The following is an 11,564-nucleotide window of genomic DNA, read 5'->3' as shown; positions in this document are numbered from 1 at the left end:
AAGGAGAGAATCAAACATGGACTCCTTGGAAAAAAAACTCAATCATCTATTCATATCTCTCCCCCCAAAGTCACTAGGATTTCTGTCACTTTTTTTTTAAGGAGAAAAAAAAAAAAAGCCAGTACCATTTCTCATTTAAAAGCTACGTACACAATTAAATGCATTTTGACTTCAATGAGGTATGTAGAGAGTTATATATAAACATATATTTCATCTTTTTCCTTTTCAATGCCTGAAGGAAAAAAAAAAAAAACCTTCACATCAAACCACTCCCTTCTGAAGTATTCAGAAAAAAAAAAAAAAAGCTTTTCTTTAGAGAAGGGAGGTGGGGGGAGGAAGAAGACTAGTAAAGAAAAGAAAAATTCAATCTAGTTGGACTAGTATCTAACTAGTTAACCTTTAACAATTTATGCTGATGTCAGACTGAGCATGAGTACTGATTAATACCCCCCCAAATATTTTTATAAGGGGGGGAGTTAAGTCACAGCAGCCATTTTTGTTTTATGCAGAAATCCTTCATGCCCCCCAACACACACACACACACACACACACACACACACTCTCTCTCTCTCTCTCTCTCTCTCTCTCTCTCAATACACAAGGAAAATGTATTAATCTGTGCACTAATCAGTTATGAAAAAAGGGAGAAATTTGTGGGTTTCTGAGTAGAAGCTTGGAGATTGGATGTAACAGGGAGAATGGGGGTGTATGAAAAATGAAATATTAAGCCAGCCATTTTGTTTTAAAAGGGGATTTTACCCCCCTCTCTCTTTCTTTATAGAGGGGGGTGGCAGTGCTGGAGGGGGGGTTGTTTTAAAAATAATTTCAAGGCGGCCATCTTAGTGCCTCAGCTCTGAGAAATATTTCTGAGCGCCCCCCTCAGAATTTAAATATATTTAAAGCAACCGAGGGGGGTAGAGAGAAGTCGAAAACTTTTATATACATATATATAATTTTTTTTTTTTAAACGATCTCCCTTTCTTGTTCTCTTGGGAGGAAAGACAGAAGGGGGAAAAAGTCCTTAAATTTTTCCAAGAACATTTTTGGGGGTGGTGCGGCCCCCCTCCTCAGACGCCGGCCCCGGGGGTGGGTGTTCTGGAGGGGGGTGGCCCGGGGGTTTGGGGGGCTGGGGGAGGCGGTGAGGAGGAGGAGGAGGAGGACGCCGCCGCCGAGGAGGAGGAGGAGGAGGAGGAGGAGGAGGAGGAGGTGGTGGTGGTAGCGGTGGGGGAGGCGGGCGGGCGGTGGGTGGGGGGGTGGTGGGGGGGCCAGAGCCACAGGATGGCTTCCCCTCTGAGGGACGAGGAGGAGGAGGAGGAGGAGATGGTGGTGTCGGAGGAGGAAGAAGAGGAGGAAGAAGAGGGCGACGAGGAGGAGGAGGAGGTGGAGGCGGCCGACGAGGACGATGAGGAGGAGGACGAAGAGGGAGTACTCGGGCGCGGGCCGGGCCACGACCGGAGCCGCGACCGCCACAGCCCCCCCAGCTGCCACCTCTTCCCGCCGCCGCCGCCGCCGCTGCCGCCGCCCCCGCCACCAGGTAAGCGTCCGTCCGACTCCCCGGGGCCCGAGCGGAGCCGCGGGGCCCGGCACCTACGGTTCGGCCGAGCCGAGGAGAGTCCCGGGCGCCTGGCGGGTCTAGACGGGCCCGGCAGTCCGGGCGGCGGCGGCCTTGGGGCCAGGCCTCCTCCCCTCCCCCGCCGCACCCCTCCTCCGCCGCTACCGCGGCCGCCGCCACCGCCGCCGCCGCCGCCGCCGCCGCGCCCGGGCTGGAGAGCGCAGGGAGCGAGCTGCGCGCGCGGACCGGGCCACTTGGTCGCGGCTTTCGGGGGAGGAGATTTATTTTTTTCACCCTCGGCGGGGAGGGGGTAGGCAGGAAACGGCCGTAGCGAAGCCAGGGCCCCCCTCCCAGGCCGAGCGAGGGACCGCGGAGACCCCGGCGACCGGACGGCGGCGTGGGGGGAGGGGCGCGTGGGGGAGGGGCGGCCGCGTGAGCGCCCCTTGGGCCGGGCCCCGGTGGGGTCGGACTGAAGCCGAGTGGGTTCGGGGTGTGGAGCTGACTGCCACCCGACGCCCTCCGCTGGGGACTTGGGCAAGCAGAGGTGGGACAGTGGCCCGCGGACCAGCCCCTCCACCTGCAGGGACTTCGGTGCCCGCCAACTTAGGGGTGTGCGGTGGCACGCGTGGGAGGGGGCGTGCGAATGTTTGTAGCGGCTGATGACCAGAGGCAGGTGGTGGCCACACTCCACGCAGACCACTTCCTGGAGTAAGACTTGGACATACCGTCCACTCCCCCCTAGCTGGCCGCCGAGGTCTCGGGTCACCTCAGATTTGAAGAGAGACAGGAGAATGTCTGGGGAGCCAGATGCCCCCGGCCCCACCCTCGTCATCTCTGCCCCGGGCTCTTTTGTGTCAAGTGCAGCCCCCATCCCCCCCTCGTGACCCCGTCAGTCTGGGGTGGCCGAACTGCCCAGCTGTGACTCTCACGTGGCTGCCATTCACTGTCACTCTCTTGATGAAACCACCCACACACCCTGACCACGTTGGGGGGCGTGAACTGCCCACCCAGCTGCTCTGTCCTGACCATCATCACTCAGCACCCTTCTCCGAGATGACAAGTCACCTGCCACTGGCGTAGGACGTCCAGCTGTGCTTGGGACAGACCCTTCTCTGGATCAGTGGCGCAACTCTCAGACCACCCTCCAAGTGGAGAGTGATTTCTAGCTTCTTTAGGATAGGTGTCGCCAACCTCTGATTGGGGACATCCACACCCCCAAGTCTCTGGCGGCAGAGCAGCACACACACACCAAACTTTAAAACGTTATTTGTAAAACTGTCTTACTGACCACTGTGACTTTTTGTCGCACGTGTTGAGACAGCTTTTCCGGGGGTGGGGGGTGTTAAAAATAATGTGTTTAATGCGTATTGGGTAAAGCCTCACCCCTAACCTCGTCAGGTTTACCTGTAAAAGAGGAAAAGTTTAGAAAAAAGTTATTCCAGCGAGCCCTCAGGATTCCCTTGGAGTGGGGGAAGAATTAAAGATCCTGAGGAGAGAGAGGGCTGCCCGCAGGGCTGCCTGCGGCAAGGTGTGAAAAAGAGGGGAGAGGGGCTTGTCAGGTGAGTTAGGGCGTCGGTAACTCTCGCCTAACTGTTCTGAACTCCGGATCTGGTTTTGATCCCCGGCACTGGATGCCTGTAAGAGAGGAGAATGAACGAGCCTAAGGTCGAGATGGGTCTTTGTGTGGCGTCCTCCCTCCCCCCTTGCTTTTGAATCCTTGAGAAGCGTCAAAAGCTTTTGAATTTTTATGTTTGAAATGAAATCTCACCTCCTCTGTCTCCCTGGGCAATTTCATCCCCCTTCCAGCCCTCCAAGTCAAAATGACCCAGATACACCCCCTCAGATGACTTTCTGAGGTAAAACTTTCGGAAAATATTTTTAGCGTACTCATTATCCGTCTACCTCAGTGTGGGGAAAAATAAGTCTCCTCTTAAGGAGCTCTGTTCAGGCTGCCCGCCCTCGTCTCTTTCTGGAATATGAATTTGTACTCGTGAGAGCCTTCCATTGTTTTTCAGTGCGACTGCTTTGATTCTCACCATTTTTGTTTTACATTCTTACCCAAGACCAATTTTTATCCCTTCCCCCATCGCGCCAGTCTCCTTACATTGTTGAACGTTTAAAATAATAGCATTCGTGTTGGTGGGGGAAGGGAGCAGGAAGCTAAAGAAAAAAACCTCATTTCTTCTCCCTCCCCCTTCTGGCAAGTCTAGAGAAATAATATAACATAATATATAGATGTGATTCCTTGGGGGGTGGGGATGGGGGTGGGGAAATGATTGTGGGTGGTGCGGAAAATTCTGGTAGTTTCTTTGCAAAAGGTCTGAAAATACAAACCCACCTCCTGCATTCAGTACGCATGTGCAGTAGACCTATTATGGAGGTTCGTTGTGGGGGAGGGAGGGGAATTTGAGAAAAAAATAAATATAAGTGTGAGAGATTGATGGCGAGATTAGGAGAGAGGGGCGGGAGCAAGGCTCTTGCCCAGGCTCCTCCCACAGCCCTACTGCCAGACTCCGCCCTCGCCCTCCCCACCTTCCCGAGATCTGAGCCGGGAAGTGGGAGAGTCTGGGCTCGCGGCCAGCTTTGAGAGGCTGCTGAGACAGAGGTTGGGGCTTAGATTTGCTTTATTACCCTTCCTTGCCTCTCCTCGCCATTCTTTCCCTCTGCTGGCCACCGACGTCGGCCTAAAACTGAGAACCTCCTGCCGGGCTGGGTGGGAAGTAGAGTTCACGGGCTTCCTCGCCCCACACACCCAGGGTGACCCAGGCGGCCCACTTCCCTGATCCTTAGCCAGTTGGCATAGCCTGGCCTGCCCTTGCCACTTGCCCCGCGGTCGTCGTTTCCATGTTCGTGTTAACCCAAGTCCCTAGAGTTAAGGGGAGCCAGCTGCTGGGCCTGACGTCTGACTTCCTATTACAGCCCTGGATCGGTTTTCACACACTGCCTCTGGGCAGGCAGCCCCCTTTGCATGCCCACACGCCGTCCACCGCCCGCCATCCGAGAGTGTCTTTCCTCACAGGGACCCGGGATTGTGGAGGTAGAAGGAGAGGTAGCATCAGGTCGGAATCCCAGGCCTGGGGTGTTAATTGTGGCTAATTTTCCCTTGGCTGTTGAGGGAAGGAATATTGTGTGTCCTAGGGCAAGAGGCTGGGCCAAGCCCTGGCTTTCCCCTCTGGCTGCAGCTGCCTCTACTTGGACAAGACAGGTCTGGCTGGTTAGTCTAGTGACTGGTGGGGGTGGTAGGTAAGCCACGGCCGTTTCTATGTGGCATTAGGGCTTAATCTTTGAGAAACAACTCTGATCCCCAAACCTTAAGCAGACTGGCAGGGGTCAGGGAGAATGGGGTGGTGGGATATCAGGGAAGAACCTGTCCTGGGCCCGCCCTCTGGGGAGAGAGGCAGGGCCATAGCTGTGCTGAAGCAGGTACAGGTGTGTGTGTGTGTGTGTGTGTGTGAATCTGAGACTGCACATGTTAGGTGTGTCTGTGTTTCTGTCCTTGTTTGTGTCCCTGCAATGTGTGTATATAGATGTGTCAGCATGTCTGGGACAGATTTAGAGGTGAAAGGTAAGGCGTGGGATAGAGGTGCAGCCTCCAGGAGTAGATGTGGAGGCAGGCAGGTAGGCTCCAGTCGTCCGGGAGGAGGACTGTTTAGGGAATTGCGTTGACTGCTTTTGCTGAGTTAGGATGTGTTGGAGGCAGATACTGGTCCTGTGGGGAAGAGAGGATGACAGAATTTCTTCTGCTCCAGTGCTGTGCTGGTGTGATTATCCAAGAAAATGTAAATAGAGGCAGGCCTCCCTCTTGGCAAAAAGGATGTCAGGGCCCCAGGGTGTTAGTGTGAGAGCCCAGGTGTCCACCTCTGGCTCTCACTCCTCAGCATCTGGCTTAGGGAGCTGCCAGCTTGTGTCTCCCTACTCCAAGTGCTGGGGTCAGGCCAGGCCAGCAGCTGGGCATGGCTTCCCCGGTTCCTGGGCAAGCTGCCAGCTGGCAAAGTGAGGGGGAAGGCAGGAGGAGCCCTGGCGAGTACTGAAAGGACCTGCCACAGTCTGCGCCGGTGGCCTACAGTCTGGTCCCTTGTTAGCAGGAGGGGAGAAGAGGGAGTGGCTTGGCTGCTCCTCCTTTCTGACCCTTGACCTCCATTCAGAACCAGAGGATCCCAGAGTACTAGAAACACTGTTTGCATCCGTTGAGGGGCAGCGACATTTAGAGGAGTTATTGCCTTGGTTCCTAGAGAGTGCCACGGTGGCAGTAAGAAGGGGACAACGAAGGACGCTCCAAGTTTAGATTTTTTGGTACTTTTTTTTCTCTAAAGATAAAGATGATATTCGGCTGCTGCCTTCAGCGTTGGGTGTGAAGAAGCGAAAACGAGGCCCTAAGAAGCAGAAGGAAAACAAGCCAGGCAAACCTAGGAAACGGAAGAAGCTCGTGAGTGTCCCCCAGCAAGGCTCAGGGGCCCTTTCCCAGAGATGACATTTTCTCTGTTCCTGGCTACGTGGGCAGAGGGGTTCCTAGGGTCAAGAGACTTTACCCCCTCTCTCATGTGTCTCCTCTGCCTCTCTTGGACTTGGAACCCTAACCCCACTTTCTCTAGCCTGGTACAGAGTCCAGTTGTCAGTGTAACTCCCTCGCCATCTGAGAGAAAGAACTGAGGGCACACTGTCTACTGAGGGAGGAGCTCAGAGCCTTGCGTGTTTGAGCCCTGGATTTAATTCCCAATACAGAGGGAAAAAGAAAACTACAGTCTTAGAGGAAGCGGGTGTGAGTTCAGAGCCTAGAAATCCTCTGCCTTCCTGGACAGTTTATTTGACTCCCTGTGCCTCGGTTTCCTCTGAAAAAAGTGAACAAATAGAGATCAATTGCTGGTCCATGGAGTAGTTGTGAAGATGGAAAGAGATAAAATATGTTTCGCAGTAAGAACAGTTCTTGGCACGTGGTGAGAATGAATAAATGTTATTTTTATTTCTCTTCCTTAGGACAGTGAAGAGGAATTTGGCTCAGAGCGAGATGAGTACCGGGAGAAGTCAGAGAGTGGAGGCAGCGAGTATGGAACTGGACCAGGTCGGAAACGAAGAAGGAAGCACCGAGAAAAAAAAGAGAAAAAAACAAAAAGGAGGAAAAGGGGAGAAGGGGATGGGGGACACAAGGTGAGTAGAGTTAGGGAGTGAGCACAGAGAGTGGCACAGGGATGGAGGGACATTGCCAGAGCTGGGCTTTGTAAGGGATGGAGGGATGCCACCAGAGCTGGACTTTGTAGGGGATGGGGACTGGACTACACAGGGGAGCAGGAGACTGGTGGACACTAACAGAGGTATTAAAGGATGCTGGGAGAGGAGCCAGGGTAACCCCATCTTACCATCCTGTCCCCCACTCAGCAGGTGGAGCAGAAGTCATCCGCAACCTTGCTTCTGACCTGGGGCTTAGAGGATGTGGAACACGTGTTCTCCGAGGAGGACTACCACACACTTACCAATTACAAAGCTTTCAGTCAGTTCATGAGGTATGACAGAACCAGGAGGCCTTTCAGACAAATACTTCGTTATTAGGGGATGGGCCAGGCCTCTCTGGAATCTGTTTAAAATCTAAGAAAATGTGTCCTAGAGAAATTCATGGCATGTGCAGAAATAATTTTAAACATATTTCAGTCTACTCTTGGTCTGGGGTCAACCAATCCTAGCTAAGTGTCTGTCTTTCTCTAAGGTTGTGGGGACAGAGGTCATGAGTCTAGTACTAGATTAGAGAAGGTTCTAGAACTAGAGGGCAGTGAGGACAGGAAGGATTGAATCTTCTCCTCTGCCAGCTCTGTTGTTTTCCCTCTCTGTAACTTTTCTAGACTAGACCCAGGTGCCATTATTGGCCAAGAGTTTTCAAGTCTTCTTTCTAATGATTTATTTATTTGTTTTATGTACATGAGGTGCTCTATCTGCATGTACACCTGCGTGCCAGAAGAGGGCATCAGGTTACATTATAGATGAGCTACCATGTGGGTGCTGGGAATTGAACTCAAGACCTCTGGAAGAGCAGCCAATGCTCTTAACTTCTGAGCCACCTCTCCAGCCCCAGGACCCTTTCTTAAGTCCTAGTAAAAACAGATCATGCATTGAGAGCAGCGGGCTTCAGCTGTGGGACTTTCCAAGCAGAGACTAATGAGAATGCCCGAGGTGGGGGTGGGGTTTTCACCCAGCAGTTCCCGTGCCATGGATGTACATGCTGAGGTTTAACACAACAGTTCAGTGCCCTAGTTTCATCTTGGGCAAGGTACTTAATTTTGTAGGTGCTTGGTTTTCTTATCTGTAAAGTAGAAATACATGCTTTGTAAGAGCCGGTGTGGATTTGGTGGGCAGCTGAATGCATAGCTCAGGAATGTTGGTGCGTAGCCTCAAGGGATAATTGGTAGCAGTCCTTGGGAATGTCTTACTTACACCCCTGCTACAGTCAGTATGTTTGCCAGCACTGAGGGTCATAGGTGTCCTAACAGGAGCTTACCACACCCCCTAGAGGAAAGCATGATGTCTGTCTCTTTCAAACTATCCCAAGGGAAACTTTCTTCAGGTTCCATATAATTCAATAAAATGCAGAAAATCAAAGCAAGCATGCCATTGTGAGGGTGGGACTTGACAGGATATATTTTCCTTGTAACTTATTTTTACTTCTCTCATTATTTAAATTAATATTTTTCTTAATAGGACAAACTTTCCCCATCCAGGAATGTTAGCATAGACTTAATTGATACAGGAGATGGCAGTGTTCCCAGACCATCTGTGAAGGGTCTGAGTTTTCTGCGTCTGTATTTCCAGGCCCCTAATTGCTAAGAAGAATCCTAAGATCCCGATGTCAAAGATGATGACCATCCTGGGGGCCAAGTGGAGAGAGTTCAGTGCCAATAACCCCTTCAAAGGGTCGGCAGCTGCCGTGGCGGCGGCAGCGGCAGCAGCAGCAGCAGCTGTGGCTGAGCAGGTGTCAGCTGCTGTCTCCTCAGCCACCCCCATAGCACCATCTGGACCCCCCCCTGCCCTTCCACCACCCCCTGCTCCTGAAATCCAGCCCCCACCCATCAGAAGAGCCAAAACCAAAGAGGGCAAAGGTAGGAACCCCTCTTCTTCCAGGCTCTTCCCCTGCTTTCCAGACTGCATGGCTTTGCAACTCCACAACCCATGCTTTCCCAGCGGTGATGGCTGGGGGGAAAGTGCGGCTCAGGAGAGGGAAACGTGAAGCCATGGCCCACGTGTGCTGCAGTCCAGAGTCCCCGGGGGCACTCTCTCCACCAGGATGTGTCATGGCCCACGGATTTTCTCCTCTCCTCCATATTCTCGTTCAGGTCCAGGCCACAAGAGGCGGAATAAGAGCCCCCGAGTGCCTGATGGACGCAAGAAGCTTCGAGGGAAGAAGATGGCGCCACTGAAAATCAAGCTAGGGCTGCTGGGTGGCAAGAGGAAGAAGGCGGGCTCGGTGAGCAACCCTGCTCGTCTGCCCAACGCAGAGTGCCAAGGGCTGAATCCCAGGCCTAGGCCAAGAGGGAAGCTGGGTGGGGGTGGGAGGATCCAGGGTGCCCCTCCCTCCCTCATGGCAGCGGGGTCTGGGCAGTGTGCTTTTCAGAGTGAGGAGGGCCATGAACCAGAGGCAGAGGAGTCAGACCTGGACAGTGGTAGTGTCCATAGTGCCTCAGGCTGGCCTGATGGCCCTGTCCGTGCCAAGAAGCTGAAGCGAGGTCGGCCAGGAAGGAAGAAGAAGAAGGGTGAGGACATCCCCTTGTGTGAGCCTCTCTGTGTGCCCTATTCCTTTGTTGTCTTTCTTGCTTCAGATACTCAGACCTTCTGTCTTTCCCTGAATACCTTTCTTTTCTCTGTTCCCTCTGTCTTGACTGGGGTATATGACAGTCCTGGGCTGTCCTGCAGTGACCGGAGAGGAGGAAGTTGACGGCTACGAGACGGATCACCAGGATTACTGTGAGGTGTGCCAGCAGGGCGGGGAAATTATTCTGTGCGACACCTGCCCCCGTGCCTACCACCTCGTCTGCCTTGACCCCGAGCTTGACCGGGCTCCTGAGGGCAAGTGGAGCTGCCCCCACTGTGTGAGTACCTGCTGCCCTCACTGCCCTGCCTGCCTCTTTTCCTCTTGCTTTCTGCTGTGGTTTTCTGGGCCTCTCAGCAGTACTCAAGTGCCTAGGATCCTAACTGGGTCCTTTCTTTAACCCCTTACTCCCAGAGTCATTAAGTTTGAAAAGTCGGAGTATCCTGGGTGGTAGGTCCCAGGAGACTTATGCACATCTGGGGCTCAGTCGTCCTGGTTTTCCTGTCTCTCCTTCTCTTCTTCTGTCTGTGTCTGACTGCATCTGACCTCCTAGGAGAAGGAGGGGGTGCAGTGGGAGGCCAAGGAGGAGGAGGAAGAGTATGAGGAGGAAGGGGAGGAGGGAGAGAAGGAGGAAGAGGATGACCACATGGAGTACTGCCGAGTGTGCAAGGACGGCGGGGAGCTCCTGTGCTGTGACGCTTGCATCTCCTCCTACCACATCCATTGTCTGAACCCCCCACTGCCTGACATTCCCAATGGCGAATGGCTGTGCCCACGATGCACAGTAAGTGGAATCACATCCTCCCAGCGCCACCGTTCACCCATTTCTGAGGCCCAGATACCAACCAGCTCGTCCTTCCTCAGCCCCGACCCTGTGCTGTACCTTTGTCCTACCTAACAAAGGGCTCTCTTCCCCTCCTTCTTTCCCCTTTCTCTAATGCACCATCCTGAAGTGTCCTGTGCTGAAGGGCCGTGTTCAGAAGATCTTGCATTGGCGATGGGGGGAGCCACCTGTGGCAGTGCCAGCACCGCAGCAGGCAGACGGGAACCCAGACGTCCCACCCCCTCGTCCTCTTCAAGGCAGATCAGAGCGAGAGTTCTTTGTCAAGTGGGTGGGACTGTCCTACTGGCACTGTTCCTGGGCCAAGGAGCTTCAGGTACAAAGGCTTTTCCTTTGCCTCGGCCTCGGCTCCAGCTCCCAGGCACCCGCTCTGTCCTCTGGGTATCCAGCTCCTTCGTCATCCTAGGAGTTAGAGGCTGTTTCTTCTCTCTCCCTCTGTGCCCCAACAGCTGGAAATCTTCCACTTGGTAATGTACCGAAACTATCAACGGAAAAATGACATGGACGAGCCCCCGCCGCTGGACTATGGCTCTGGTGAGGATGATGGGAAGAGTGACAAGCGCAAGGTGAAGGACCCGCACTATGCGGAGATGGAGGAGAAGTACTACCGTTTCGGCATCAAGCCGGAGTGGATGACTGTCCACCGCATCATTAACCATAGGTGAGTCCTTGCTCTCTGCAAAGGCCCACCTGGACTATGACACTGCTGTAACTGTGGCGATAGGCCTACGTAAGCCAAATGACCGATTGAGGTTTGGTGGCTGTCTCTGCAGCTGCTCCTTCTAAGGAACTTGAGAAACCAGGAGGAGAGAGAGCCTAGTCAGCATTCTCTGTCTCGAGTAGCATAAGGATGGGGATGGGGCATGAAAACAAGCTCTCAGGAACCGGGAGACAGTCTCCAGAGCAGTGTCTACCACTGCCTAGCACTGGCTCCTTCACAGCGAAGTGTGAGCAATTAGCCAGGACATTTGACAGTTCACTCCTGCTCAGCCTAGTGCCTCGATCCAGGGCTGGCTCATTTTAGACACTCACAAACTCTGCCTGGTGAGGGAGTGATCCTGTGGGATCTCTGGGCTGTCCTGTGATGGGTATCTTACAGACCATCCTGAGAAGGCAAGCATAACAGGTGCTGTGCTTGTGGACACTGTATTTATCAGAACTTTGTGCAACGCATGATCCATATTATTTTTCTCTCCTCTTGCTCCTCTTCTTGGTCTCCTGCTCAACAGTATGGATAAAAAGGGGAACTACCACTACCTTGTGAAATGGAAGGATCTGCCTTACGACCAGTCCACGTGGGAGGAGGATGAGATGAACATCCCAGAGTACGACGACCATAAGCAGAGCTACTGGAGACACCGGTGAGGACGCCCGCTCAGCAG

General features: G+C 53.5%; 1 protein-coding gene and 1 long non-coding RNA gene across 18 annotated transcripts in view; one reads left to right on the top strand and one right to left on the bottom strand.

Moving 5' to 3' along the window:
• Positions 1-1,680, bottom strand: part of Gm32483 — an 18,557-nt gene extending 16,877 nt beyond the window's left edge. The window contains exon 1 of one of the 2 annotated variants that reach the window (XR_003949707.1): positions 1,592-1,680. This is a non-coding gene — a long non-coding RNA (predicted gene, 32483). Of the gene's footprint in view, positions 1-150; positions 1,098-1,591 lie in introns of those variants that run through there. The other variant, XR_879969.3, reaches the window with a different exon arrangement.
• Positions 1,171-11,564, top strand: part of Chd3 (chromodomain helicase DNA binding protein 3) — a 26,227-nt gene continuing 15,833 nt past the window's right edge. For 7 of the 16 annotated variants that reach the window (XM_006532888.2, XM_017314456.2, XM_006532884.2 and 4 more), the window contains exons 1-12: positions 1,171-1,534; positions 5,866-5,978; positions 6,527-6,697; positions 6,926-7,050; positions 8,348-8,634; positions 8,869-8,999; positions 9,135-9,285; positions 9,428-9,621; positions 9,895-10,125; positions 10,295-10,498; positions 10,632-10,843; positions 11,412-11,543. In XM_006532888.2, the coding sequence (XP_006532951.1) occupies positions 1,279-1,534; positions 5,866-5,978; positions 6,527-6,697; positions 6,926-7,050; positions 8,348-8,634; positions 8,869-8,999; positions 9,135-9,285; positions 9,428-9,621; positions 9,895-10,125; positions 10,295-10,498; positions 10,632-10,843; positions 11,412-11,543 (2,207 nt within the window). In that variant the 5' untranslated portion in view covers positions 1,171-1,278. Of the gene's footprint in view, positions 1,535-2,949; positions 3,112-4,209; positions 4,612-5,865; positions 5,979-6,526; positions 6,698-6,925; positions 7,051-8,347; positions 8,635-8,868; positions 9,000-9,134; positions 9,286-9,427; positions 9,622-9,894; positions 10,126-10,294; positions 10,499-10,631; positions 10,844-11,411; positions 11,544-11,564 lie in introns of those variants that run through there. The other 9 variants (XM_006532881.2, XM_006532890.3, XM_030245814.1 and 6 more) reach the window with 8 other exon arrangements.

The sequence above is a fragment of the Mus musculus genome, chromosome 11, assembly GCF_000001635.26.
Source record: "Mus musculus strain C57BL/6J chromosome 11, GRCm38.p6 C57BL/6J".
NCBI lineage: Eukaryota > Metazoa > Chordata > Mammalia > Rodentia > Muridae > Mus > Mus musculus.
Note: the sequence above shows the minus strand (reverse complement) of the source record. Positions and strands in the feature narration are given on the sequence as shown.